We start from the raw sequence: 27164 nt of genomic DNA on the forward strand, positions 1-27164 counted from the left end.
TCTCTCTCTGTCTCTCTCTCTCTCTCTCTCTCTCTCTCTTTCTCTCTCTCTCTCTCTCTCTCTGTCTCTGTCTCCCTGTGTTACAGGATCAGCTATAAGACAGCGTACCGTAGGGGTGTGAGGACTATGTACAGAAGGCGTTCTCAGTGTTGCCCAGGCTTCTACGAGAACGGAGACCTGTGTGTCCGTAAGTAACAGTCCTCTGTCTCCTGTCTCTTCTTTACACAGTTCTGGTTGGAACATTCCGGAATCAGAAGGGAATAAGCAGGACATCTGGGAACCCTCTTAACAGGGATTTCTGGAAAATCTGGGAATGTTGGGACAATTCAGGGAATTTCGTCAGCAACCCTACTTTGTCTCCCGTCGTACTGGTCCATCTTAATAAGCAACAGTTTTACAGTCTCCATGAATAGGGAATGGTCTTGATCCACGTAATAGAGTCATGAAAGAGACTCTACAACAACTCTTCTCTTAGATATTCATACTCTCTGCCAGATCTTCCTCACAATCAGCCAAATCCAAATCCTTTTATGTTTTTATTCATTTATTCCCTTTTGATATCAGTCAAATGTATTCAGTACTTCATTTGACCAGCTCTAAGCTTTAGTTTTTCAGCATCCAATATGTTTAGGGTTTTCCCCCTGCTACTGGGAACTCATTGGTGATCCCTGCTACTGGGAACCCATTGGTGGTCCCCCTGCTACTGGGAACCCATTGGTGATCTCACCTGCTACTGGGAAACCATTGGTGATCTCCCCTCAGACCTACTGGGAACCCATTGGTGATCCCCTGCTACTGGGAACCCATTGGTGGTCCACCTGCTACTGGGAACCCATTGGTGATCCCCCTGCTACTGGGAACCCATTAGTGGTCCCCCTGCTACTGGGACCCCATTGGTGATCCCCCTGCTACTGGGAACCCATTGGGGATCTCACCTCAGACCTACTGGGAAACCATTGGTGGTCCCTGCTGCTGGGAACCCATTGGTGGTCCCCCTGCTACTGGGACCCCATTGGTGATCCCCCTGCTACTGGGAACCCATTGGGGATCTTACCTCAGACCTACTGGGAACCCATTGGTGATCTCACCTCAGACCTACTGGGAACCCATTGGTGGTCCCCCTGCTAATGGGAACCCATTGGTGATCCCCCTGCTACTGGGAACCCATTGGTGATCTCACCTCAGACCTACTGGGAAACCATTGGTGGTCCCCCTGCTACTGGGAACCCATTGGTGGTCCCCCTGCTACTGGGAACCCATTGGTGGTCCCCCTGCTACTGGGAACCCATTGGTGGTCCCCCTGCTACTGGGAACCCATTGATGATCTCACCTCAGACCTACTGGGAACACATTGGTGATCTCACCTGCTACTGGGACACCATTGGTAATCTCACCTCAGACCTACTGGGAACCCATTGGTGATCCCCCTGCTACTGGGACCCCATTGGTGATCTCACCTCGTCACAGATAAAAGACCTGCATCACTACATTTTCCTTCAGCTCCGTATTGATGTGGACTGTGTGTTAGAGATACTCAACACCTAAAGCCACGTACTGTAACCTCACTGGGTTCTTCGACTAACAATACGGCCAACGATTTCTTTGAAGGATGAATCATGGAAGCCTCGTATTGAAGCGAGTTCATCTCCAACGCCCCGAGAGGGAGGAGAGTATAGACGGTATTAGAAATAAACAGAGAGAGGAAGTTGATTGAAGGATATCTTCAGCCTCTCCTTTCTTTTTTTAAGTGTAGTATAGATTCTGAGTCATTTAGTGATTTATTCATTTTTAGTCTAACTTCACAATTAAATGAATGTTTAATCATTTAAATACATTGGGCTTTTATCACGTTTCTCTCTAGTAATTACACCGTTATTTTCATTGTGTCAATCAAACTAACTCATAAATCTCCAATGCTCTACTGTACATCTCTATTAGAGATATAAGTACATCTTGAAAACAACCTGTCTAACATCTACTATAGACCAGGGCCCTATTCCCTATATAGTGGTACTACTATAGACCAGAGCCCTATTCCCTATATAGTGGTACTACTATAGACCAGAGCCCTATTCCCTATATAGTGGTACTACTATAGACCAGAGCCCTATTCCCTATATAGTGGTACTACTATAGACCAGAGCCCTATTCCCTATATAGTGTACTACTATAGACCAGAGCCCTATTCCCTATATAGTGGTACTACTATAGACCAGAGCCCTATTCCCTATATAGTGGTACTACTATAGACCAGAGCCCTATTCCCTATATAGTGTACTACCATAGACCAGGGCCCTATTCCCTATATAGTGGTACTACTATAGACCAGAGCCCTATTCCCTATATAGTGGTACTACTATAGACCAGAGCCCTATTCCCTATATAGTGTACTACTATAGACCAGAGTCCTATTCCCTATATAGTGGTACTACTATAGACCAGAGCCCTATTCCCTATATAGTGGTACTACTATAGACCAGAGCCCTATTCCCTATATAGTGGTACTACTATAGACCAGAGCCCTATTCCCTATATAGTGGAACTACTATAGACCAGGGCTCTATTCCCTATATAGTGGTACTACTATAGACCAGAGCCCTATTCCCTATATAGTGGTACTACTATAGACCAGAGCACTATTCCCTATATAGTGGTACTACTATAGACCAGAGTCCTATTCCCTATATAGTGGTACTACTATAGACCAGAGTCCTATTCCCTATATAGTGGTACTACTATAGACCAGAGCCCTATTCCCTATATAGTGGTACTACTATAGACCAGAGCCCTATTCCTTATATAGTGGAACTACTATAGACAAGGGCCCTATTCCCTATATAGTGGTACTACTATAGACCAGAGCCCTATTCCCTATATAGTGGTACTACTATAGACCAGAGCCCTATTCCCTATATAGTGGTACTACTATAGACCAGAGTCCTATTCCCTATATAGTGGTACTACTATAGACCAGAGCCCTATTCCCTATATAGTGGTACTACTATAGACCAGAGCCCTATTCCCTATATAGTGGTACTACTATAGACCAGAGCCCTATTCCCTATATAGTGGTACTACTATAGACCAGAGCCCTATTCCCTATATAGTGATACTACTATAGACCAGAGCCCTATTCCCTATATAGTGGTACTACTATAGACCAGAGCCCTATTCCCTATATAGTGGTACTACTATAGACCAGGGCCCTATTCCCTATATAGTGGTACTACTATAGACCAGGGCCCTATTCCCTATATAGTGGTACTACTATAGACCAGAGCCCTATTCCCTATATAGTGGTACTACTATAGACCAGAGCCCTATTCCCTATATAGTGGTACTACTATAGACCAGAGCCCTATTCCCTATATAGTGGTACTACTATAGACCAGAGCCCTATTCCCTATATAGTGGTACTACTATTGACCAGAGTCCTATTCCCTATATAGTGGTACTACTATAGACCAGAGCCCTATTCCCTATATAGTGGTACTACTATAGACCAGAGCCCTATTCCCTATATAGTGGTACTACTATAGACCAGAGCCCTATTCCCTATATAGTGGTACTACTATAGACCAGAGCCCTATTCCCTATATAGTGGTACTACTATAGACCAGAGCCCTATTCCCAATATAGTGCACTACTATAGACCAGAGCCCTATTCCCTATATAGTAGTAGTACTATAGACCAGAGCCCTATTCCCTATATAGTGGTACTACTATAGACCAGAGCCCTATTCCCTATATAGTGGAACTACTATAGACCAGAGCCCTATTCCCTATATAGTGGTACTACTATAGACCAGAGCCCTATTCCCTATATAGTGGTACTACTATAGACCAGAGCCCTATTCCCTATATAGTGGTACTACTATAGACCAGAGCCCTATTCCCTATATAGTGGTACTACCATAGACCAGGGCCCTATTCCCTATATAGTGGTACTACTATAGACCAGAGCCCTATTCCCTATATAGTGGTACTACTATAGACCAGAGCCCTATTCCCTATATAGTGGTACTACCATAGACCAGGGCCCTATTCCCTATATAGTGGTACTACTATAGACCAGAGCCCTATTCCCTATATAGTGGTACTACTATAGACCAGAGCCCTATTCCCTATATAGTGGTACTACTATAGACCAGAGCCCTATTCCCAATATAGTGCACTACTATAGACCAGAGCCCTATTCCCTATGTAGTGGTACTACTATAGACCAGAGCCCTATTCCCTATATAGTGGTACTACTATAGACCAGGGCCCTATTCCCTATGTAGTGGTACTACTATAGACCAGGGCCCTATTCCCTATATAGTGGTACTACTATAGACCAGGGCCCTATTCCCTATGTAGTGGTACTACTATAGACCAGGGCCCTATTCCCTATATAGTGGTACTACTATAGACCAGGGCCCTATTCCCTATGTAGTGGTACTACTATAGACCAGGGCCCTATTCCCTATGTAGTGGTACTACTATAGACCAGAGCCCTATTCCCTATGTAGTGGTACTACTATAGACCAGAGCCCTATTCCCTATGTAGTGGTACTACTATAGACCAGGGTCCTATTCCCTATGTAGTGGTACTACTATAGACCAGAGCCCTATTCCCTATATAGTGGTACTACTATAGACCAGAGCTCTATTCCCTATATAGTGGTACTACTATAGACCAGGGTCCTATTCCCTATGTAGTGGTACTACTATAGACCAGAGCCCTATTCCCTATATAGTGGTACTACTATAGACCAGAGCTCTATTCCCTATATAGTGGTACTACTATAGACCAGGGTCCTATTCCCTATGTAGTGGTACTACTATAGACCAGAGCCCTATTCCCTATATAGTGGTACTACTATAGACCAGAGCCCTATTCCCTATATAGTGGTACTACTATAGACCAGAGCCCTATTCCCTATATAGTGGTACTACTATAGACCAGAGCCCTATTCCCTATATAGTGCACTACTATAGACCAGAGTCCTATTCCCTATATAGTGGTACTACTATAGACCAGAGCCCTATTCCCTATATAGTGGAACTACTATAGACCAGAGCCCTATTCCCTATATAGTGGAACTACTATAGACCAGAGCCCTATTCCCTATATAGTGGTACTACTATAGACCAGAGCCCTATTCCCTATATAGTGGAACTACTATAGACCAGAGCCCTATTCCCTATATAGTGGTACTACTATAGACCAGAGCCCTATTCCCTATATAGTGGTACTACTATAGACCAGAGCCCTATTCCCTATATAGTGGTACTACTATAGACCAGAGCCCTATTCCCTATATAGTGCACTACTATAGACCAGAGTCCTATTCCCTATATAGTGGTACTACTATAGACCAGAGCCCTATTCCCTATATAGTGGTACTACTATAGACCAGGGTCCTATTCCCTATGTAGTGGTACTACTATAGACCAGAGCCCTATTCCCTATGTAGTGGAACTACTCCCTACTTGAAGATGTCGTTCCCATAGCAACGATTAAAACATTCCCTAACCAGAAACCGTGGATTGATGGCAGCATTCGTGTGAAACTGAAAGCGCGAACCACTGCTTTTAATCAGGGCAAGGTGTCTGGTAACATGACCGAATACAAACAGTGCAGCTATTCCCTCCGCAAGGCTATCAAACAAGCTAAGCGCCAGTACAGAGACAAAGTAGAATCTCAATTCAACGGCTCAGACACAAGAGGCATGTGGCAGGGTCTACAGTCAATCACGGACTACAGGAAGAAATCCAGCCCAGTCACGGACCAGGATGTCTTGCTCCCAGGCAGACTAAATAACTTTTTTGCCCGCTTTGAGGACAATACAGTGCCACTGACACGGCCTGCAACGAAAACATGCGGTCTCTCCTTCACTGCAGCCGAGGTGAGTAAGACATTTAAACGTGTTAACCCTCGCAAGGCTGCAGGCCCAGATGGCATCCCCAGCCGCGCCCTCAGAGCATGCGCAGACCAGCTGGCCGGTGTGTTTACGGACATATTCAATCAATCCCTATACCAGTCTGCTGTTCCCACATGCTTCAAGAGGGCCACCATTGTTCCTGTTCCCAAGAAAGCTAAGGTAACTGAGCTAAACGACTACCGCCCCGTAGCACTCACATCCGTCATCATGAAGTGCTTTGAGAGACTAGTCAAGGACCATATCACCTCCACCCTACCTGACACCCTAGACCCACTCCAATTTGCTTACCGCCCAAATAGGTCCACAGACGATGCAATCTCAACCACACTGCACACTGCCCTAACCCATCTGGACAAGAGGAATACCTATGTGAGAATGCTGTTCATCGACTACAGCTCGGCATTCAACACCATAGTACCCTCCAAGCTCTTCATCAAGCTCGAGACCCTGGGTCTCGACCCCGCCCTGTGCAACTGGGTACTGGACTTCCTGACGGGCCGCCCCCAGGTGGTGAGGGTAGGCAACAACATCTCCTCCCCGCTGATCCTCAACACTGGGGCCCCACAAGGGTGCGTTCTGAGCCCTCTCCTGTACTCCCTGTTCACCCACGACTGCGTGGCCACGCACGCCTCCAACTCAATCATCAAGTTTGCGGACGACACAACAGTGGTAGGCTTGATTACCAACAACGATGAGACGGCCTACAGGGAGGAGGTGAGGGCCCTCGGAGTGTGGTGTCAGGAAAATAACCTCACACTCAACGTCAACAAAACTAAGGAGATGATTGTGGACTTCAGGAAACAGCAGAGGGAACACCCCCCTATCCACATCGATGGAACAGTAGTGGAGAGGGTAGCAAGTTTTAAGTTCCTCGGCATACACATCACAGACAAACTGAATTGGTCCACTCACACAGACAGCATCGTGAAGAAGGCGCAGCAGCGCCTCTTCAACCTCAGGAGGCTGAAGAAATTCGGCTTGTCACCAAAAGCACTCTCAAACTTCTACAGATGCACAATCGAGAGCATCCTGGCGGGCTGTATCACCGCCTGGTATGGCAACTGCACCGCCCTCAACCGTAAGGCTCTCCAGAGGGTAGTGAGGTCTGCACAACGCATCACCGGGGGCAAACTACCTGCCCTCCAGGACACCTACACCACCCGATGTCACAGGAAGGCCATAAAGATCATCAAGGACATCAACCACCCGAGCCACTGCCTGTTCACCCCGCTATCATCCAGAAGGCGAGGTCAGTACAGGTGCATCAAAGCTGGGACCGAGAGACTGAAAAACAGCTTCTATCTCAAGGCCATCAGACTGTTAAACAGCCACCACTAACACTGACACTGACTCAACTCCAGCCACTTTAATAATGGGAATTGATAGGAAATGACGTAAATATATCACTAGCCACTTTAAACAATGCTACCTTATATAAATGTTACTTACCCTACATTATTCATCTCATATGCATACGTATATACTGTACTCTATATCATCGACGGTATCCTTATGTAATACATGTATCACTAGCCACTTTATACTATACTATGCCACTTTGTTTACATACTCATCTCATATGTATATACTGTACTCGATACCATCTACTGTATCTTGCCTATGCTGCTCTGTACCATCACTCATTCATATATCCTTATGTACATATTCTTTATCCCCTTACACTGTGTACAAGACAGTAGTTTTGGAATTGTTAGTTAGATTACTTGTTATTACTGCATTGTCGGAACTAGAAGCACAAGCATTTCGCTACACTCGCACTAACATCTGCTAACCATGTGTATGTGACAAATAAAATTTGATTTGATTTGATTTGACCAGAGCCCTATTCCCTATATAGTGGAACTACTATAGACCAGAGCCCTATTCCCTACATAGTGGTACTACCATAGACCAGAGCCCTATTCCCTATATAGTGTACTACTATAGACCAGGGCCCTATATAGTGGTACTACTATAGACCAGAGCCCTATATAGTGGTACTACTATAGACCAGAGCCCTATTCCCTATATAGTGCACTACTATAGACCAGAGCCCTATTCCCTATATAGTGGAACTACTATAGCCCAGGGCCCTATTCCCAATATAGTGCACTACTATAGACCAGAGCCCTATTCCCTATATAGTGCACTACTATAGACCAGAGCCCTATATAGTGGTACTACTATAGACCAGAGCCCTATTCCCTATATAGTGCACTACTATAGACCAGAGCCCTATTCCCTATATAGTGGAACTACTATAGACCAGAGCCCTATTCCCTATATAGTGGAACTACTATAGACCAGAGCCCTATTCCCTATATAGTGGAACTACTATAGACCAGAGCCCTATTCCCTACATAGTGGTACTACCATAGACCAGAGCCCTATTCCCTATATAGTGGTACTACTATAGACCAGAGCCCTATATAGTGGTACTACTATAGACCAGAGCCCTATTCCCTATATAGTGCACTACTATAGACCAGAGCCCTATTCCCTATATAGTGGAACTACTATAGCCCAGGGCCCTATTCCCAATATAGTGCACTACTATAGACCAGAGCCCTATTCCCTATATAGTGCACTACTATAGACCAGAGCCCTATATAGTGGTACTACTATAGACCAGAGCCCTATTCCCTATATAGTGCACTACTATAGACCAGAGCCCTATTCCCTATATAGTGGAACTACTATAGCCCAGGGCCCTATTCCCAATATAGTGCACTACTATAGACCAGAGCCCTATTCCCTATATAGTGCACTACTATAGACCAGAGCCCTATTCCCTATATAGTGCACTACTATAGATTAGAGCCCTATTCCCTATATAGTGCACTACTATAGACCAGAGCCCTATTCCCTATATAGTGGTACTACTATAGACCAGAGCCCTATTCCCTATATAGTGCACTACTATAGACCAGAGCCCTATTCCCTAAATAGTGGTACTACTATAGACCAGAGCCCTATTCCCTATATAGTGGTACTACTATAGACCAGAGCCCTATTCCCTATATAGTGGTACTACTATAGACCAGAGCCCTATTCCCTATATAGTGCACTACTATAGACCAGAGCCCTATTCCCTATGTAGTGGTACTACTATAGACCAGAGCCCTATTCCCTATATAGTTGTACTACTATAGACCAGAGCCCTATTCCCTATATAGTGGTACTACTATAGACCAGGGCCCTTATTCCCTATATAGTGGTACTACTATAGACCAGAGCCCTATTCCCTATATAGTGGTACTACTATAGACCAGAGCCCTATTCCCTATATAGTGGTACTACTATAGACCAGAGCCCTATTCCCTATATAGTGGTACTACCATAGACCAGAGCCCTATTCCCTATGTAGTGCACTACTTTTGACCAGAGCCTTATTCCCTATATAGTACACTACTATAGACCGTAGTGCTCTACATAGGGAATAGGGTGCCAGGTGGGACACTACCCTGGTGTCTCCTTGATCTTAGATCCAGCCGTTAACTAACAGACATCGATGATTCAGTCTACAGGCTAAACTGAATGAGACAGTGTTTGTCCTCTCAGGTCATAAAGCAGTAGAGGAATGAATGAGAGGAGGAGAGAGAGATCGGCCCGGGGGAGCCGTGATTAGAGGTTCTATTGTGTTTCTGCTTGTAAAAAAAAAAGCTATTTTAAAGACCGGTTCCTCCTGGAGTGCTGTTCGGTCCCCTGGGGGTCGAGGGAGACAAACACGAGCAGATGTTATTGGCTGTGTGTAGGGGAGTGAGGGTGAAGGGTATGTGTGTGTGTGTGTGTGTGTGTGTGTGTGTGTGTGTGTGTGTGTGTGTGTGTGTGTTTCATTGCTTGCTGTTTGGGGTTTTAGGCTGAGTCTCTGAGCACTTTGTGTCACCAGCTGATATAAAAAGGGCTTTATAAATAAATATTATTGATTGTATGTGTGTGTATGTTTGAGTGTGTGTGCGTGTGTGTGTGTGTGTGTGTGTGTGTGTGTGTGTGTGTGTGTGTGTGTGTGTGTGTGTGTGTGGTTTCCTCTTCTGATAACAGACTGGGGGTAGAGACTGGGGTTAGAGGTTTCCTCTTCTGATAGGAGACTGGGGGTAGAGGTTTCCTCTTCTGATAGGAGACTGGGGGTAGAGGTTTCCTCTTCTGATAGGAGACTGAGGGTAGAGGTTTCCTCTTCTGATAGGAGACTGGGGGTTAGAGACTGGGGGTAGAGGTTTCCTCTTCTGATAGGAGACTGGGGGTAGAGGTTTCCTCTTCTGATAGGAGACTGGGGGTTAGAGATTTCCTCTTCTGATAGGAGACTGGGGGTAGAGGTTTCCTCGTCTGATAGGAGACTGGGGGTTAGAGGTTTCCTCTTCTGATAGGAGACTGGGGGTTAGAGGTTTCCTCTTCTGATAGGAGACTGGGGGTAGAGGTTTCCTCTTCTGATAGGAGACTGGGGGTTAGAGGTTTCCTCTTCTGATAGGAGACTGGGGGTAGAGGTTTCCTCTTCTGATAGGAGACTGGGGGTTAGAGGTTTCCTCTTCTGATAGGAGACTGGGGGTTAGAGGTTTCCTCTTCTGATAGGAGACTGGGGGTAGAGGTTTCCTCTTCTGATAGGAGACTGGGGGGTAGAGACTGGGGTTAGAGGTTTCCTCTTCTGATAGGAGACTGGGGGTAGAGGTTTCCTCTTCTGATAGGAGACTGGGGGTAGAGGTTTCCTCTTCTGATAGGAGACTGGGGGTTAGAGACTGGGGGTAGAGGTTTCCTCTTCTGATAGGAGACTGGGGGTTAGAGGTTTCCTCTTCTGATAGGAGACTGGGGGTTAGAGACTGGGGGTTAGAGGTTTCCTCTTCTGATAGGAGACTGGGGGTTAGAGACTGGGGGTTAGAGGTTTCCTCTTCTGATAGGAGACTGGGGTTAGAGACTGGGGTTAGAGGTTTCCTCTTCTGATAGGAGACTGGGGGTTAGAGACTGGGGGTAGAGGTTTCCTCTTCTGATAGGAGACTGGGGGTTAGAGGTTTCCTCTTCTGATAGGAGACTGGGGGTTAGAGGTTTCCTCTTCTGATAGGAGACTGGGGGTTAGAGGTTTCCTCTTCTGATAGGAGACTGAGGGTAGAGGTTTCCTCTTCTGATAGGAGACTGGGGGTTAGAGACTGGGGCTAGAGGTTTCCTCTTCTGATAGGAGACTGGGGGTTAGAGGTTTCCTCTTCTGATAGGAGACTGGGGGTTAGAGGTTTCCTCTTCTGATAGGAGACTGGGGGTTAGAGGTTTCCTCTTCTGATAGGAGACTGGGGGTAGAGGTTTCCTCTTCTGATAGGAGACTGTGGGTAGAGGTTTCCTCTTCTGATAGGAGACTGGGGGTTAGAGACTGGGGGTAGAGGTTTCCTCTTCTGATAGGAGACTGGGGGTAGAGGTTTCCTCTTCTGATAGGAGACTGGGGGTAGAGGTTTCCTCTTCTGATAGGAGACTGGGGGTAGAGGTTTCCTCTTCTGATAGGAGACTGGGGGTTAGAGGTTTCCTCTTCTGATAGGAGACTGGGGGTAGAGGTTTCCTCTTCTGATAGGAGACTGGGGGTAGAGGTTTCCTCTTCTGATAGGAGACTGGGGGTAGAGGTTTCCTCTTCTGATAGGAGACTGGGGGTAGAGGTTTCCTCTTCTGATAGGAGACTGGGGGTTAGAGGTTTCCTCTTCTGATAACAGACTGGGGGTTAGAGGTTTCCTCTTCTGATAGGAGACTGGGGGTTAGAGGTTTCCTCTTCTGATAACAGACTGGGGGTTAGAGGTTTCCTCTTCTGATAGGAGACTGGGGGTTAGAGGTTTCCTCTTCTGATAGGAGACTGGGGGTAGAGGTTTCCTCTTCTGATAGGAGACTGGGGGGTAGAGGTTTCCTTTTCTGATAGGAGACTGGGGGTTAGAGACTGGGGGTTAGAGGTTTCCTCTTCTGATAGGAGACTGGGGGTAGAGGTTTCCTCTTCTGATAGGAGACTGGGGGTTAGAGGTTTCCTCTTCTGATAGGAGACTGGGTTAGAGGTTTCCTCTTCTGATAGGAGACTGGGGGTAGAGGTTTCCTCTTCTGATAACAGACTGGGGGTAGAGACTGGGGGTAGAGGTTTCCTCTTCTGATAACAGACTGGGGGTAGAGACTGGGGTTAGAGGTTTCCTCTTCTGATAGGAGACTGGGGGTTAGAGGTTTCCTCTTCTGATAGGAGACTGGGGGTAGAGGTTTCCTCTTCTGATAGGAGACTGGGGGGTAGAGACAGGGGTTAGAGGTTTCCTCTTCTGATAGGAGACTGGGGGTAGAGGTTTCCTCTTCTGATAGGAGACTGGGGGTAGAGGTTTCCTCTTCTGATAGGAGACTGGGGGTTAGAGACTGGGGTTAGAGGTTTCCTCTTCTGATAGGAGACTGGGGGTTAGAGACTGGGGGTTAGAGGTTTCCTCTTCTGATAGGAGACTGGGGGTTAGAGACTGGGGGTTAGAGGTTTCCTCTTCTGATAGGAGACTGGGGTTAGAGACTGGGGTTAGAGGTTTCCTCTTCTGATAGGAGACTGGGGGTTAGAGACTGGGGGTAGAGGTTTCCTCTTCTGATAGGAGACTGGGGGTTAGAGGTTTCCTCTTCTGATAGGAGACTGGGGGTTAGAGGTTTCCTCTTCTGATAGGAGACTGGGGGTTAGAGGTTTCCTCTTCTGATAGGAGACTGAGGGTAGAGGTTTCCTCTTCTGATAGGAGACTGGGGGTTAGAGACTGGGGGTAGAGGTTTCCTCTTCTGATAGGAGACTGGGGGTTAGAGGTTTCCTCTTCTGATAGGAGACTGGGGGTTAGAGGTTTCCTCTTCTGATAGGAGACTGGGGGTTAGAGGTTTCCTCTTCTGATAGGAGACTGGGGGTAGAGGTTTCCTCTTCTGATAGGAGACTGGGGGTAGAGGTTTCCTCTTCTGATAGGAGACTGGGGGTTAGAGACTGGGGGTAGAGGTTTCCTCTTCTGATAGGAGACTGGGGGTAGAGGTTTCCTCTTCTGATAGGAGACTGGGGGTAGAGGTTTCCTCTTCTGATAGGAGACTGGGGGTAGAGGTTTCCTCTTCTGATAGGAGACTGGGGGTTAGAGGTTTCCTCTTCTGATAGGAGACTGGGGGTAGAGGTTTCCTCTTCTGATAGGAGACTGGGGGTAGAGGTTTCCTCTTCTGATAGGAGACTGGGGGTAGAGGTTTCCTCTTCTGATAGGAGACTGGGGGTAGAGGTTTCCTCTTCTGATAGGAGACTGGGGGTTAGAGGTTTCCTCTTCTGATAACAGACTGGGGGTTAGAGGTTTCCTCTTCTGATAGGAGACTGGGGGTTAGAGGTTTCCTCTTCTGATAACAGACTGGGGGTTAGAGGTTTCCTCTTCTGATAGGAGACTGGGGGTTAGAGGTTTCCTCTTCTGATAGGAGACTGGGGGTAGAGGTTTCCTCTTCTGATAGGAGACTGGGGGGTAGAGGTTTCCTCTTCTGATAGGAGACTGGGGGTTAGAGACTGGGGGTTAGAGGTTTCCTCTTCTGATAGGAGACTGGGGGTAGAGGTTTCCTCTTCTGATAGGAGACTGGGGGTTAGAGGTTTCCTCTTCTGATAGGAGACTGGGTTAGAAGTTTCCTCTTCTGATAGGAGACTGGGGGTAGAGGTTTCCTCTTCTGATAACAGACTGGGGGTAGAGACTGGGGGTAGAGGTTTCCTCTTCTGATAACAGACTGGGGGTAGAGACTGGGGTTAGAGGTTTCCTCTTCTGATAGGAGACTGGGGGTAGAGGTTTCCTCTTCTGATAGGAGACTGGGGGTTAGAGGTTTCCTCTTCTGATAGGAGACTGGGGGTTAGAGGTTTCCTCTTCTGATAGGAGACTGGGGGTAGAGGTTTCCTCTTCTGATAGGAGACTGGGGGGTAGAGGTTTCCTCTTCTGATAGGAGACTGGGGTTAGAGACTGGGGGTTAGAGACTGGGGGTAGAGGTTTCCTCTTCTGATAGGAGACTGGGGGTTAGAGGTTTCCTCTTCTGATAGGAGACTGGGGGTAGAGGTTTCCTCTTCTGATAGGAGACTGGGGGTAGAGGTTTCCTCTTCTGATAGGAGACTGGGGGTAGAGACTGGGGGTAGAGGTTTCCTCTTCTGATAGGAGACTGGGGGTAGAGGTTTCCTCTTCTTATAGGAGACTGGGGGTAGAGGTTTCCTCTTCTGATAGGAGACTGGGGGTTAGAGACTGGGGGTTAGAGGTTTCCTCTTCTGATAGGAGACTGGGGGTAGAGGTTTCCTCTTCTGATAGGAGACTGGGGGTAGAGACTGGGGGTAGAGGTTTCCTCTTCTGATAGGAGACTGGGGGTTAGAGACTGGGGGTTAGATGTTTCCTCTTCTGATAGGAGACTGGGGGTAGAGGTTTCCTCTTCTGATAGGAGACTGGGGGGTAGAGGTTTCCTCTTCTGATAGGAGACTGGGGGTTAGAGGTTTCCTCTTCTAATAGGAGACTGGGGGTTAGAGGTTTCCTCTTCTGATAGGAGACTGGGGGTAGAGGTTTCCTCTTCTGATAGGAGACTGGGGGTAGAGGTTTCCTCTTCTGATAGGAGACTGAGGGTAGAGGTTTCCTCTTCTGATAGGAGACTGGGGGTAGAGGTTTCCTCTTCTGATAGGAGACTGGGGGTTAGAGACTGGGGGTTAGAGGTTTCCTCTTCTGATAGGAGACTGGGGGTAGAGGTTTCCTCTTCTGATAGGAGACTGGGGGTTAGAGACTGGGGGTTAGAGGTTTCCTCTTCTGATAGGAGACTGGGGGTAGAGGTTTCCTCTTCTGATAGGAGACTGGGGGTTAGAGGTTTCCTCTTCTGATAGGAGACTGGGGGTAGAGGTTTCCTCTTCTGATAGGAGACTGGGGGTTAGAGGTTTCCTCTTCTGATAGGAGACTGGGGGTAGAGGTTTCCTCTTCTGATAGGAGACTGGGGGTAGAGGTTTCCTCTTCTGATAGGAGACTGGGGGTTAGAGACTGGGGGTTAGAGGTTTCCTCTTCTGATAGGAGACTGGGGGTAGAGGTTTCCTCTTCTGATAGGAGACTGGGGGTAGAGGTTTCCTCTTCTGATTGGAGACTGGGGGTTAGAGACTGGGGGTTAGAGGTTTCCTCTTCTGATAGGAGACTGGGGGTAGAGGTTTCCTCTTCTGATAGGAGACTGGGGGTTAGAGACAGGGGGTTAGAGGTTTCCTCTTCTGATAGGAGACTGGGGGTAGAGGTTTCCTCTTCTGATAGGAGACTGGGGGTAGAGGTTTCCTCTTCTGATAGGAGACTGGGGGTTAGAGACTGGGGGTTAGAGGTTTCCTCTTCTGATAGGAGACTGGGGGTAGAGGTTTCCTCTTCTGATAGGAGACTGGGGGTTAGAGACTGGGGGTAGAGGTTTCCTCTTCTGATAGGAGACTGGGGGTAGAGGTTTCCTATTCTGATAGTAGACTGGGGGTTAGAAGTTTCCTCTTCTGATAGGAGACTGGGGGTTAGAGACTGGGGGTTAGAGGTTTCCTCTTCTGATAGGAGACTGGGGGTTAGAGACTGGGGGTAGAGGTTTCCTCTTCTGATAGGAGACTGGGGGTAGAGGTTTCCTCTTCTGATAGGAGACTGGGGGTAGAGGTTTCCTCTTCTGATAGGAGACTGGGGGTAGAGGTTTCCTCTTCTGATAGGAGACTGGGGGTTAGAGGTTTCCTCTTCTGATAGGAGACTGGGGGTAGAGGTTTCCTCTTCTGATAGGAGACTGGGGGTAGAGGTTTCCTCTTCTGATAGGAGACTGGGGGTTAGAGACTGGGGGTAGAGGTTTCCTCTTCTGATAGGAGACTGGAGGTTAGAGGTTTCCTCTTCTGATAGGAGACTGGGGGTAGAGGTTTCCTCTTCTGATAGGAGACTGGGGTTAGAGACTGGGGGTTAGAGGTTTCCTCTTCTGATAGGAGACTGGGGGTTAGAGGTTTCCTCTTCTGATAGGAGACTGGGGGTTAGAGGTTTCCTCTTCTGATAGGAGACTGGGGGTAGAGGTTTCCTCTTCTGATAGGAGACTGGGGGTAGAGGTTTCCTCTTCTGATAGGAGACTGGGGTTAGAGACTGGGGGTTAGAGGTTTCCTCTTCTGATAGGAGACTGGGGGTTAGAGGTTTCCTCTTCTGATAGGAGACTGGGGGTTAGAGGTTTCCTCTTCTGATAGGAGACTGGGGGTTAGAGGTTTCCTCTTCTGATAGGAGACTGGGGGTAGAGGTTTCCTCTTCTGATAGGAGACTGGGGGTTAGAGGTTTCCTCTTCTGATAGGAGACTGGGGGTAGAGGTTTCCTCTTCTGATAGGAGACTGGGGGTAGAGGTTTCCTCTTCTGATGGGAGACTGGGGGTTAGAGGTTTCCTCTTCTGATAGGAGACTGGGGGTTAGAGACTGGGGGTAGAGGTTTCCTCTTCTGATAGGAGACTGGGGGTTAGATGTTCCCTCTTCTGATAGGAGACTGGGGGTTAGAGACTGGGGGTAGAGGTTTCCTCTTCTGATAGGAGACTGGGGGTAGAGGTTTCCTCTTCTGATAGGAGACTGAGGGTTAGAGGTTTCCTCTTCTGATAGGAGACTGGGGGTAGAGGTTTCCTCTTCTGATAACAGACTGGGGTTAGAGACTGGGGGTTAGAGACTGGGGATAGAGGTTTCCTCTTCTGATAACAGACTGGGGTTAGAGACTGGGGGTAGAGGTTTCCTCTTCTGATAGGAGACTGGGGGTAGAGGTTTCCTCTTCTGATAGGAGACTGGGGGTAGAGGTTTCCTCTTCTGATAACAGACTGGGGTTAGAGACTGGGGGTAGAGGTTTCCTCTTCTGATAGGAGACTGGGGGTAGAGGTTTCCTCTTCTGATAGGAGACTGGGGTTAGAGACTGGGGGTAGAGGTTTCCTCTTCTGATAGGAGACTGGGGGTAGAGGTTTCCTCTTCTGATAGGAGACTGGAGTTAGAGGTTTCCTCTTCTGATAGGAGACTGGGGTAGAGGTTTCCTCTTCTGATAGGAGACTGGGGGTAGAGGTTTCCTCTTCTGATAGGAGACTGGGGGTTAGAGGTTTCCTCTTCTGATAGGAGACTGGGGGTAGAGGTTTCCTCTTCTGATAACATACTGGGGTTAGAGGTTTCCTCTTCTGATAGGAGACTGGGGGTAGAGGTTTCCTCTTCTGATAGGAGACTGGGGGTAGAGGTTTCCTCTTCTGATAGGAGACTGGGGGTAGAGACTGGGGGTAGAGGTTTCCTCTTCTGATAGGAGACTGGGGGTTAGAGACTGGGGGTAGAGGTTTCCTCTTCTGATAGGAGACTGGGGGTAGAGGTTTCCTCTTCTGATAGGAGACTGGGGGTAGAGACTGGGGGTTAGAGGTTTCCTCTTTTGATAGGAGACTGGGGGTTAGAGACTGGGGGTTAGAGGTTTCCTCTTCTGATAACAGACTGGGGGTAGAGGTTTCCTCTTCTGATAGGAGACTGGGGGTAGAGGTTTCCTCTTCTGATAGGAGACTGGGGGTAGAGGTTTCCTCTTCTGATAGGAGACTGGGGGTTAGAGACTGGGGGTTAGAGGTTTCCTCTTCTGATAGGAGACTGGGGTTAGAGGTTTCCTCTTCTGATAGGAGACTGGGGGTAGAGGTTTCCTCTTCTGATAACAGACTGGGGGTAGAGGTTTCCTCTTCTGATAACAGACTGGGGGTTAGAGGTTTCCTCTTCTGATAGGAGACTGGGGTTAGAGGTTTCCTCTTCTGATAGGAGACTGGGGGTAGAGGTTTCCTCTTCTGATACCAGACTGGGGGTAGAGGTTTCCTCTTCTGATAACAGACTGGGGGTTAGAGGTTTCCTCTTCTGATAGGAGACTGGGGGTAGAGGTTTCCTCTTCTGATAGGAGACTGGGGGTAGAGGTTTCCTCTTCTGATAGGAGACTGAGGGTAGAGGTTTCCTCTTCTGATAGGAGACTGGGGGTAGAGGTTTCCTCTTCTGATAGGAGACTGGGGGTTAAAGGTTTCCTCTTCTGATAGGAGACTGGGGGTTAGAGGTTTCCTTTTCTGATAGGAGACTGGGGGTAGAGGTTTCCTCTTCTGATAGGAGACTGGGGGTTAGAGACTGGGGGTTAGAGGTTTCCTCTTCTGATAGGAGACTGGGGGTTAGAGGTTTCCTCTTCTGATAGGAGACTGGGGGTAGAGGTTTCCTCTTCTGATAGGAGACTGAGGGTAGAGGTTTCATCTTCTGATAGGAGACTGGGGGTAGAGGTTTCCTCTTCTGATAGGAGACTGGGGGTTAGAGACTGGGGGTTAGAGGTTTCCTCTTCTGATAGGAGACTGGGGGTAGAGGTTTCCTCTTCTGATAGGAGACTGGGGGTTAGAGGTTTCCTCTTCTGATAGGAGACTGGGGGTTAGAGGTTTCCTCTTCTGATAGGAGACTGGGGGTTAGAGGTTTCCTCTTCTGATAGGAGACTGGGGGTTAGAGGTTTCCTCTTCTGATAGGAGACTGGGGGTAGAGGTTTCCTCTTCTGATAGGAGACTGGGGGTTAGAGACTGGGGGTTAGAGGTTTCCTCTTCTGATAGGAGACTGGGGGTAGAGGTTTCCTCTTCTGATAGGAGACTGGGGGTTAGAGGTTTCCTTTTCTGATAGGAGACTGGGGGTTAGAGGTTTCCTCTTCTGATAGGAGACTGGGGGTTAGAGGTTTCCTCTTCTGATAGGAGACTGGGGGTTAGAGGTTTCCTCTTCTGATAGGAGACTGGGGGTTAGAGGTTTCCTCTTCTGATAGGAGACTGGGGGTAGAGGTTTCCTCTTCTGATAGGAGACTGGGGGTTAGAGGTTTCCTCTTCTGATAGGAGACTGGGGGTTAGAGGTTTCCTCTTCTGATAGGAGACTGGGGGTTAGAGGTTTCCTCTTCTGATAGGAGACTGGGGGTTAGAGGTTTCCTCTTCTGATAGGAGACTGGGGGTTAGAGGTTTCCTCTTCTGATAACAGACTGGGGGTTAGAGGTTTCCTCTTCTGATAGGAGACTGGGGGTTAGAGACTGGGGGTTAGAGGTTTCCTCTTCTGATAGGAGACTGGGGGTAGAGGTTTCCTCTTCTGATACGAGACTGGGGGTAGAGGTTTCCTCTTCTGATAGGAGACTGGGGGTAGAGGTTTCCTCTTCTGATACGAGACTGGGGGTAGAGGTTTCCTCTTCTGATAGGAGACTGGGGGTTAGAGGTTTCCTCTTCTGATATGAGACTGGGGGTTAGAGGTTTCCTCTTCTGATAGGAGACTGGGGGTTAGAGGTTAGGTAGCAGGAGGGAAGGAGGGGGACTGCTCATTAGCTAAGTGGACTTCCCTGTTTATAACCCCAGCCCCCCTCTCTCTCTTTCTCTCTCACTCACACAAACACACATGCTCACACTATCTATCTCTCTCTCTCTCTCTCTCTCTCTCTCTGTCTCTCTCTCTCTCTCTCTCTCTCTCTCTCTCTCTCTTTCTCTCTGTCTCTGTCTTTGTCTCTCTCTCTCTCTCTCTCTCTCTCTCTCGTTCCCTCTTTCTCTCTTTCTCTCTCATACACAAACACACATGCTCACTCTATCTATCTCTCTCTATCTCTCACACACACACACACACACACCCGCACACACACACACACACACACACATTGCGTCGTGCTCTGCCAGTGACTGCCCATGGCGGTGATTTCTGTCGTTAGCCTAACTAGCATGCAGTGGATGGGATGTCAATGGGGTTTGCTAGTAAATCAGGTGGAACGCTAACATGCTACGGGTGATTACAGTGGGTGGCATTGATTCAAAGATGAAACCCGAACAGAGATGGTCACCTCCCTTCGAGTCCTTAGGGAACTGGGCAGTATTTTGTTTTTTAAAGTATTATTTCTTACATTGTTAGCCCAGAAAAACTTAAGTCTTATTACATACAGCCAGGAAGAACTATTGGATATAAGAGCGACATCAACTTACCAGTATTATGACCAGGAATACGACTTTCCCGAAGTGGATCCTCTGTTTGGACCAACACCCAGGACACGGTAACATGGCTCTCTCGGGATATGTTGTCGGAATCGGTTCAACCACGGGGCTTCTCCATGCATCGCGCCGACAGAGATAAACACCTCTCTGGGAAGAGAAAGTGCGGGGGTGTATGCTTCATGATTATTGACTCATGGTGTAATCATAACAACATAAGAGAAACTCAAGTCCTTCTGCTCACCCGACCTAGAAATCCTTACAATCAAATGCCGGCCATATTACCTCACAAGAGAATTCTCGTCAGTTATCGTCACAGCTGTGTACATTCCCCCTCAAGCAGATACCACGACGGCCATCAAGGAACTTCACTGGACTCTATGTAAACTGGAAACCATATATCCTGAGGCTGCATTTATTGTAGCTGGGGATTTTAACAAAGCAAATTTGAGAACAAAGCTACCTAAATTCTATCAGCAAATTGATTGTAGTACTCGCGGGGGTAATACACTCGATCACTGCTACTCTAACTTCCGCAATGCATACAAAGCCCTCCCCCGCCCTCCCTTCGACAAATCCGACCACGTCGCTTCTTGCTCCTACCGTCTTATAGGCAGAAACTCAAACAGGATGTACCAGTGTCTTGAACCATTCAATGCTGGTCTGACCAATTGGAATCCATGCTTGTTTTGATCACGCGGACTGGGATATGTTACGGTCAGCGTCAGAGAACAACATTGATCTGTACACTGACTCGGTGAGTGAGTTTAATAGGAAGTGCATTGGAGATGTTGTACCCACTGTGACTATTAAAACCTACCCTAACCAGAAATCGTGGATGAATGTCAGCGTTTGTGCAAAACTGAAAAGCGCAAACCACCGCATTTAGCCATAGAAGGAGGTCTGGGAATATGGCTGAATATAAACAGTGCAGTTATTCCCTCCGCAAGGCAATCAAACAAGCGAAATGCCGGTACAGGGACAAAGTGGAGTCGCAATTCAATGGCTCAGTCACGAGACAAAAAGAAAACCAGCCACTTCCAGACAATCTAAACACCCTCTTTGCCCACTTTGAGGATAATACAGTGCCACCGTTGTGGCCTGCTAACAAAGACTGCACCCCCCCTCCCCCTCCCCCTCCCCCTCCTTCTCTGTGGCCGACGTGAGTAAAACATTTAAACGTGTTAACCCTCGCAAGGTTGCTGGTCCGGACGGCATCCCTAGCCGCGTCCACAGAGCATGTGCAGACCAGCTGGCTGGTGTGTTTACAGACATATTCAATCGATCCCTATGTAAGAATGCTGTTCATTGACTACAGCTCAGAATTCAACACCATAGTACCCTCTAAGATCATCATCAAGCTGGAGGCCCTGGGTCTCAACCCCGCCCTGTGCAATTGGGTCCTGAACTTTCTGAAGGGCCGCCCCCAAGTGGTGAAGGTAAGAAACAACATCTCCACTTCACTGACCCTCAACACTGGGGCCCCACAAGGGTGCGTGCTCAGCCCCCTCCTGTACTCCCTGTTCACCCATGACTGCGTGGCCAAGCACGCCTCCAACTCAATCATCAAGTTTACAGACAACACTACAGTGGTAGGCTTGATTCCCAACAACGACGAGACGGCCTACAGGGAGGAGGTGAGGGCACTCGGAGTGTGGTGTCAGGAAAACAACCTCTCACTCAACATCAACAAAACTAAGGAGATTATCAAGGACTTCAGGAAACAGCAGAGGGAGCAACCCCCTATCCACATCGAAGTTCCTCGGCGTACACATCACAGACAAACAGAAATGGTCCACCTACACATACAGTGGGGCAAAACAGTATTTACTCAGCCACCAATTGTGCAAGTTCTCCCACTTAAAAAGATTAGAGAGGCCTGTAATTTTCATCATAGGTACACTTCAACTATGACAGACAAAATGAGAAAAAAAATCCAGAAAATCACATTGTAGGATTTTTTATGAATTTATTTGCAAATGATGGTGGAAAATAAGTATTTGGTCAATAACAAAAGTGTATCTCAATACTTTGTTGTATACCCTTTGTTGGCAATGACAGAGGTCAAACGTTTTCTGTAAGTCTTCACAAGGTTTTCACACACTGTTGCTGGTACTACTACCATTACTACCTCTACTACCTCTAATATCTCTACCATTACCACTAGTATCATTTCTACCTTTAATATCTCTACCATTACCACTAGTATCATTTATACCTCTAATATCTCTACCATTACCACTAGTATCATTTATACCTCTAATATCTCTACCATTACCACTAGTATCATTTCTACCTCTAATACCTCTACCATTACCACTAGTATCATTTATACCTCTAATATCTCTACCATTACCACTAGTAGTATGTCTACCTCTAATATCTCTACTACTACCATTACCACTAGCAGCATTTATACCTCTAATATCTCTACCATTAACAGTACCACTAGTATCATTTATACCTCTAATACCTCTACCATTACCACTAGTATCATTTATACCTCTAATATCTCTACCATTACCACTAGTATCATTTCTACCTCTAATACCTCTACCATTACCACTAGTATCATTTATACCTCTAATATCTCTACCATTACCACTAGTATCATTTATACCTCTAATACCTCTACCATTAACAGTACCACTAGTATCATTTATACCTCTAATACCTCTACCATTACCACTAGTATAATTTATACCTCTAAACCTCTACCATTACCACTAGTATCATTTATACCTCTAATATCTATAGGAATATTTGTCACAGAAAGTGTATCTCTGTTTCTACCTCCCGTGTTGTTCAGTGACCACATACACGCTCCTCTTTGGGTGGCCATGTCTTTTTATGTCTGCCGGTTTCTATTGCCAATCGGTGGTCACTCAGCCTGTACTTGGTAAGGATCTGTCTCTGCTTCGTATCTCAGACAGAGTAGAGATAATCAGCCAATTCATATTCTCTGTTTAGGGTCAGATAGCAATTTAGTCGGCTTTGGGATTTTGTTTCGTTTTTCCAGTGTTGTAAATATGAGTCCTTTGATTGGTTCATGGTTTTGTTTATTTTGATTCTTTCTTTTGAAGCAGACTCTTTCTCTCTTCCTCTCTTTCTTTCTCTCTCTCTTCTCTCTTTCTCTCTCTCTTCTCTTTCTCTCTCTCTCTCTCTCTCTGCCCTCTCTCTCTGCCCTCTCTCGCTGCCTCTCATAAACAATCACAAACCCCAAATACATTTGAATACAGACTTCAATACAGAGTAAAGTAGGTGAGTCATTTCAACACACAAATCCCAAATACATTTGAATACAGACTTCAATACAGAGTAAAGGAGCTGGGTAATTTGGAACAGAACAGGACTGAAACAAGAGGGATAATTATGGAAAGCCAAGGGCACGCTCCAACACTCAGACATCATTTACAAACCAAGCATGTGTTTAGTGAGTCAGATCAGAGGCAGTAGGGACGACCAGGGATGTTCTCTTGACAAGTGTGTGAATTAGAAAATTTCTCGTCCTGCTAGGATTCAAAATGTAACGAGTACATTTGTGTGTCAGGGATAATGTATCGAGTAAAAAGTACATCATTTTTATTAGGAACATTCCTAATGTGAAGTAAAAGTTGTCAGCAATATATATAGTCAAGTAAAAGTGCAGAATACCCTAAAAAAACTACTTAAGTAGTGCTTTCAAGTACTTTACACCACTGTATAGGGGAAGAGAGAGAGAGAGAGAGAGAGAGACAGAGAGAGAGAGAGACAGAGAGAGAGAGACAGAGAGAGAGAGAGAGAGAGAGAGAGACAGAGAAATTAAGGAAAGCTTTGACTATGTACAGACTCAGTGAGCATAGCCTTGCTATTGAGAAAGGCCGCCGTAGGCAGACATGGCTCTCAAGAGAAGACAGGCTATGTGCTCACTGCCCACAAAATGAGGTGGAAACTGAGCTGCACTTCCTAACCTCCTGCCCAATGTATGACCATATTAGAGAGACATATTTCCCTCAGATTACACAGATCCACAAAGAATTCGAAAACAAATCCAAATTTGAAAAACTCCCTGGGTGAAATTCCACAGTGTGCCATCACAGCGGCAAGATTTGTGACCTGTTGCCACGAGAAAAGGGCAACCAGTGAAGAACACACACCATTGTAAATACAACCCATATTTATGCTTATTTATTTTATCTTGTGTCCTTTAACCATTTGTACATTGTTAAAACACTGTATATATATATATAATATGACATTTGTAATGTCTTTACTGTTTTGAAACCTCTGTATGTGTAATGTTTACTGTTAATTTTTGTTGTTTTTCACTTTATATATTCACTTTGTATGTTGTCTACCTCACTTGCTTTGGCAATGTTAACACATGTTTCCTATGCCAATAAAGCCCTTGAATTGAATTGAATTGAATTGAGAGAGACATAGAGAGAGACAGAGAGAGAGAGAGACAGAGAGAGAGAGAGAGAGAGACAGAGAGAGAGAGACAGAGAGAGAGAGAGAGAGAGAGAGAGAGAGACATAGAGAGAGAGACAGAGAGAGAGAGAGAGAGAGAGACATAGAGAGAGACAGAGAGAGAGAGACAGAGAGATAGAGAGAGAGAGCGAGACAGAGAGAGAGACAGAGAGAGAGAGAGACAGAGAGAGAGAGACAGAGAGAGAGAGACAGAGAGATAGAGAGAGAGAGCGAGACAGAGAGAGAGACAGAGAGAGAGAGAGAGAGCGGCAGAGTGCGAGAGAGAGAGAGAGAGAGCGGCAGAGAGCGAGAGAGAGAGACAGAGCGCGAGAGAGAGAGAAGGGGCAGAGAGCAAGAGGGCAGAGAGCAAGAGGGCAGAGAGCAAGAGGGCAGAGAGCAAGAGGGCAGAGAGGGCAGAGAGAGAGAGAGCGAGATTGCAGAGAGAGGGCAGAGAGAGAAAGAGAGAGAACCATATGAAGTGTATGTGAGATGTATGCAGTGTTTTGTACGAGTTTGAGTACACACATGTATGCATAACATACGCATAGTCAAGTGCATGTCTGCAGCAGTTCCACAGTCAAGGGATAAACGTTGTGTGATGCTTTGACCAGTGAACCATTGATGTTCTGTCCTGCGATGCTTTTCTATGTAATCTGCAGTATGATGGAAGCGTTCTATACCCCACGCTGCTACTGTCAGATATCACAGCCAGACCTATCTAAGATACCACCTAGAGGGTTGATATACAATATTAATACCACACACCACTCATACATGCTCCCACACCAGATAGAGGGGATATTTAATAAAGCCAAGAAGCCCTAATCCAAAAGTATATATTTTTACATTTCACTTTTAATGAGGAGAAAAGATGATGAGACTTTTTTAAAAAGGATTTTCAGTTTTTAGGTCCCCCCCCCCTCGCCCCCCCCCCCCCCCCCCCCCCCCCCTCGCCAACTCAACTTTCAACGCTTTGTTGTGGCGTGTTTTAAAACACTTCAAAGGTTTATTCAACTTTCCAAATGGAGGTGGAGGAGAGGGGGAGGAGAGGGGATCTGTTAAGATGTCGTTGGAGGAGAGGGGGAGGAGAGGGGGAGGAGACGGGATCTGTTTAGATGTCGTTGGAGGAGAGCAGAGGGGGAGGAGACGGGATCTGTTTAGATGTCGTTGGAGGAGAGCAGAGGGGGAGGAGAGGGGGAGGAGAGGGTGAGGAGAGGGTGAGGAGAGGGGGAGGAGAGGGGGAGGAGAGGGGGAGGAGACGGGATCTGTTAAGATGTCGTTGGAGGAGAGCAGAGGGGGAGGAGAGGGGGAGGAGACGGGATCTGTTAAGATGTCGTTGGAGGAGAGGGGGAGGAGAGGGGGAGGAGACGGGATCTGTTTAGATGTCGTTGGAGGAGAGCAGAGGGGGAGGAGACGGGATCTGTTTAGATGTCGTTGGAGGAGAGGGGGAGGAGAGGGGGAGGAGACGGGATCTGTTTAGATGTCGTTGGAGGAGAGCAGAGGGGGAGGAGACGGGATCTGTTAAGATGTCGTTGGAGGAGAGCAGAGGGGGAGGAGACGGGATCTGTTAAGATGTCGTTGGAGGAGAGCAGAGGGGGAGGAGAGGGTGAGGAGAGGGTGAGGAGAGGGGGAGGAGAGGGTGAGGAGAGGGGGAGGAGAGGGGGAGGAGAGGGGGAGGAGACGGGATCTGTTAAGATGTCGTTGGAGGAGAGCAGAGGGGGAGGAGAGGGGGAGGAGACGGGATCTGTTAAGATGTCGTTGGAGGAGAGGGGGAGGAGAGGGGGAGGAGACGGGATCTGTTTAGATGTCGTTGGAGGAGAGCAGAGGGGGAGGAGACGGGATCTGTTTAGATGTCGTTGGAGGAGAGGGGGAGGAGAGGGGGAGGAGACGGGATCTGTTTAGATGTCGTTGGAGGAGAGCAGAGGGGGAGGAGACGGGATCTGTTAAGATGTCGTTGGAGGAGAGCAGAGGGGGAGGAGACGGGATCTGTTAAGATGTCGTTGGAGGAGAGCAGAGGGGGAGGAGAGGGGGAGGAGAGGGTGAGGAGAGGGGGAGGAGAGGGTGAGGAGAGGGGGAGGAGAGGGGGAGGAGAGGGGGAGGAGACGGGATCTGTTAAGATGTCGTTGGAGGAGAGCAGAGGGGGAGGAGAGGGGGAGGAGACGGGATCTGTTAAGATGTCGTTGGAGGAGAGGGGGAGGAGAGGGGGAGGAGACGGGATCTGTTTAGATGTCGTTGGAGGAGAGCAGAGGGGGAGGAGACGGGATCTGTTTAGATGTCGTTGGAGGAGAGCAGAGGGGGAGGAGACGGGATCTGTTTGGATGTCGTTGTAGGTGGAGGATAGCAGAGGGGGAGGAAATGGGATCTGTTTGGATGTCGTTGGAGGAGAGCAGAGGGGGAGGAGAGGGGGAGGAGAGGGGGAGGAGACGGGATCTGTTTGGATGTCGTTGGAGGAGAGCAGAGGGGGAGGAGAGGGGATCTGTTTGGATGTCGTTGGAGGAGAGCAGAGGGGGAGGAGACGGGATCTGTTTGGATGTCGTTGTAGGTGGAGGATAGCAGAGGGGGAGGAAATGGGATCTGTTTGGATGTCGTTGGAGGAGAGCAGAGGGGGAGGAGACGGGATCTGTTTGGATGTCGTTGTAGGTGGAGGATAGCAGAGGGGGAGGAAATGGGATCTGTTTGGATGTCGTTGGAGGAGAGCAGAGGGGGAGGAAATGGGATCTGTTTGGATGTCGTTGGAGGAGAGCAGAGGGGGAGGAAATGGGATCTGTTTGGATGTCGTTGGAGGAGAGCAGAGGGGGAGGAGACGGGATCTGTTTGGATGTCGTTGTAGGTGGAGGATAGCAGAGGGGGAGGAAATGGGATCTGTTT

At 47.6% G+C, this 27164-nt stretch overlaps 1 protein-coding gene across 4 annotated transcripts in view; it reads left to right on the forward strand.

Moving 5' to 3' along the window:
* The window catches only part of LOC118944439 (multiple epidermal growth factor-like domains protein 11), a 347240-nt gene that overhangs the window by 94160 nt on the left and 225916 nt on the right, over positions 1–27164 (forward strand). For all 4 annotated transcript variants that reach the window (XM_036963744.1, XM_036963745.1, XM_036963746.1 and 1 more), the window contains exon 5: positions 87–187. In XM_036963744.1, coding sequence (XP_036819639.1) covers positions 87–187 — 101 coding nt within the window. The remainder of the gene's footprint in view (positions 1–86; positions 188–27164) is intronic.

The sequence above is a fragment of the Oncorhynchus mykiss genome, chromosome 26 (genome assembly GCF_013265735.2).
Source record: "Oncorhynchus mykiss isolate Arlee chromosome 26, USDA_OmykA_1.1, whole genome shotgun sequence".
Classification (NCBI taxonomy): Eukaryota; Metazoa; Chordata; class Actinopteri; order Salmoniformes; family Salmonidae; genus Oncorhynchus; species Oncorhynchus mykiss.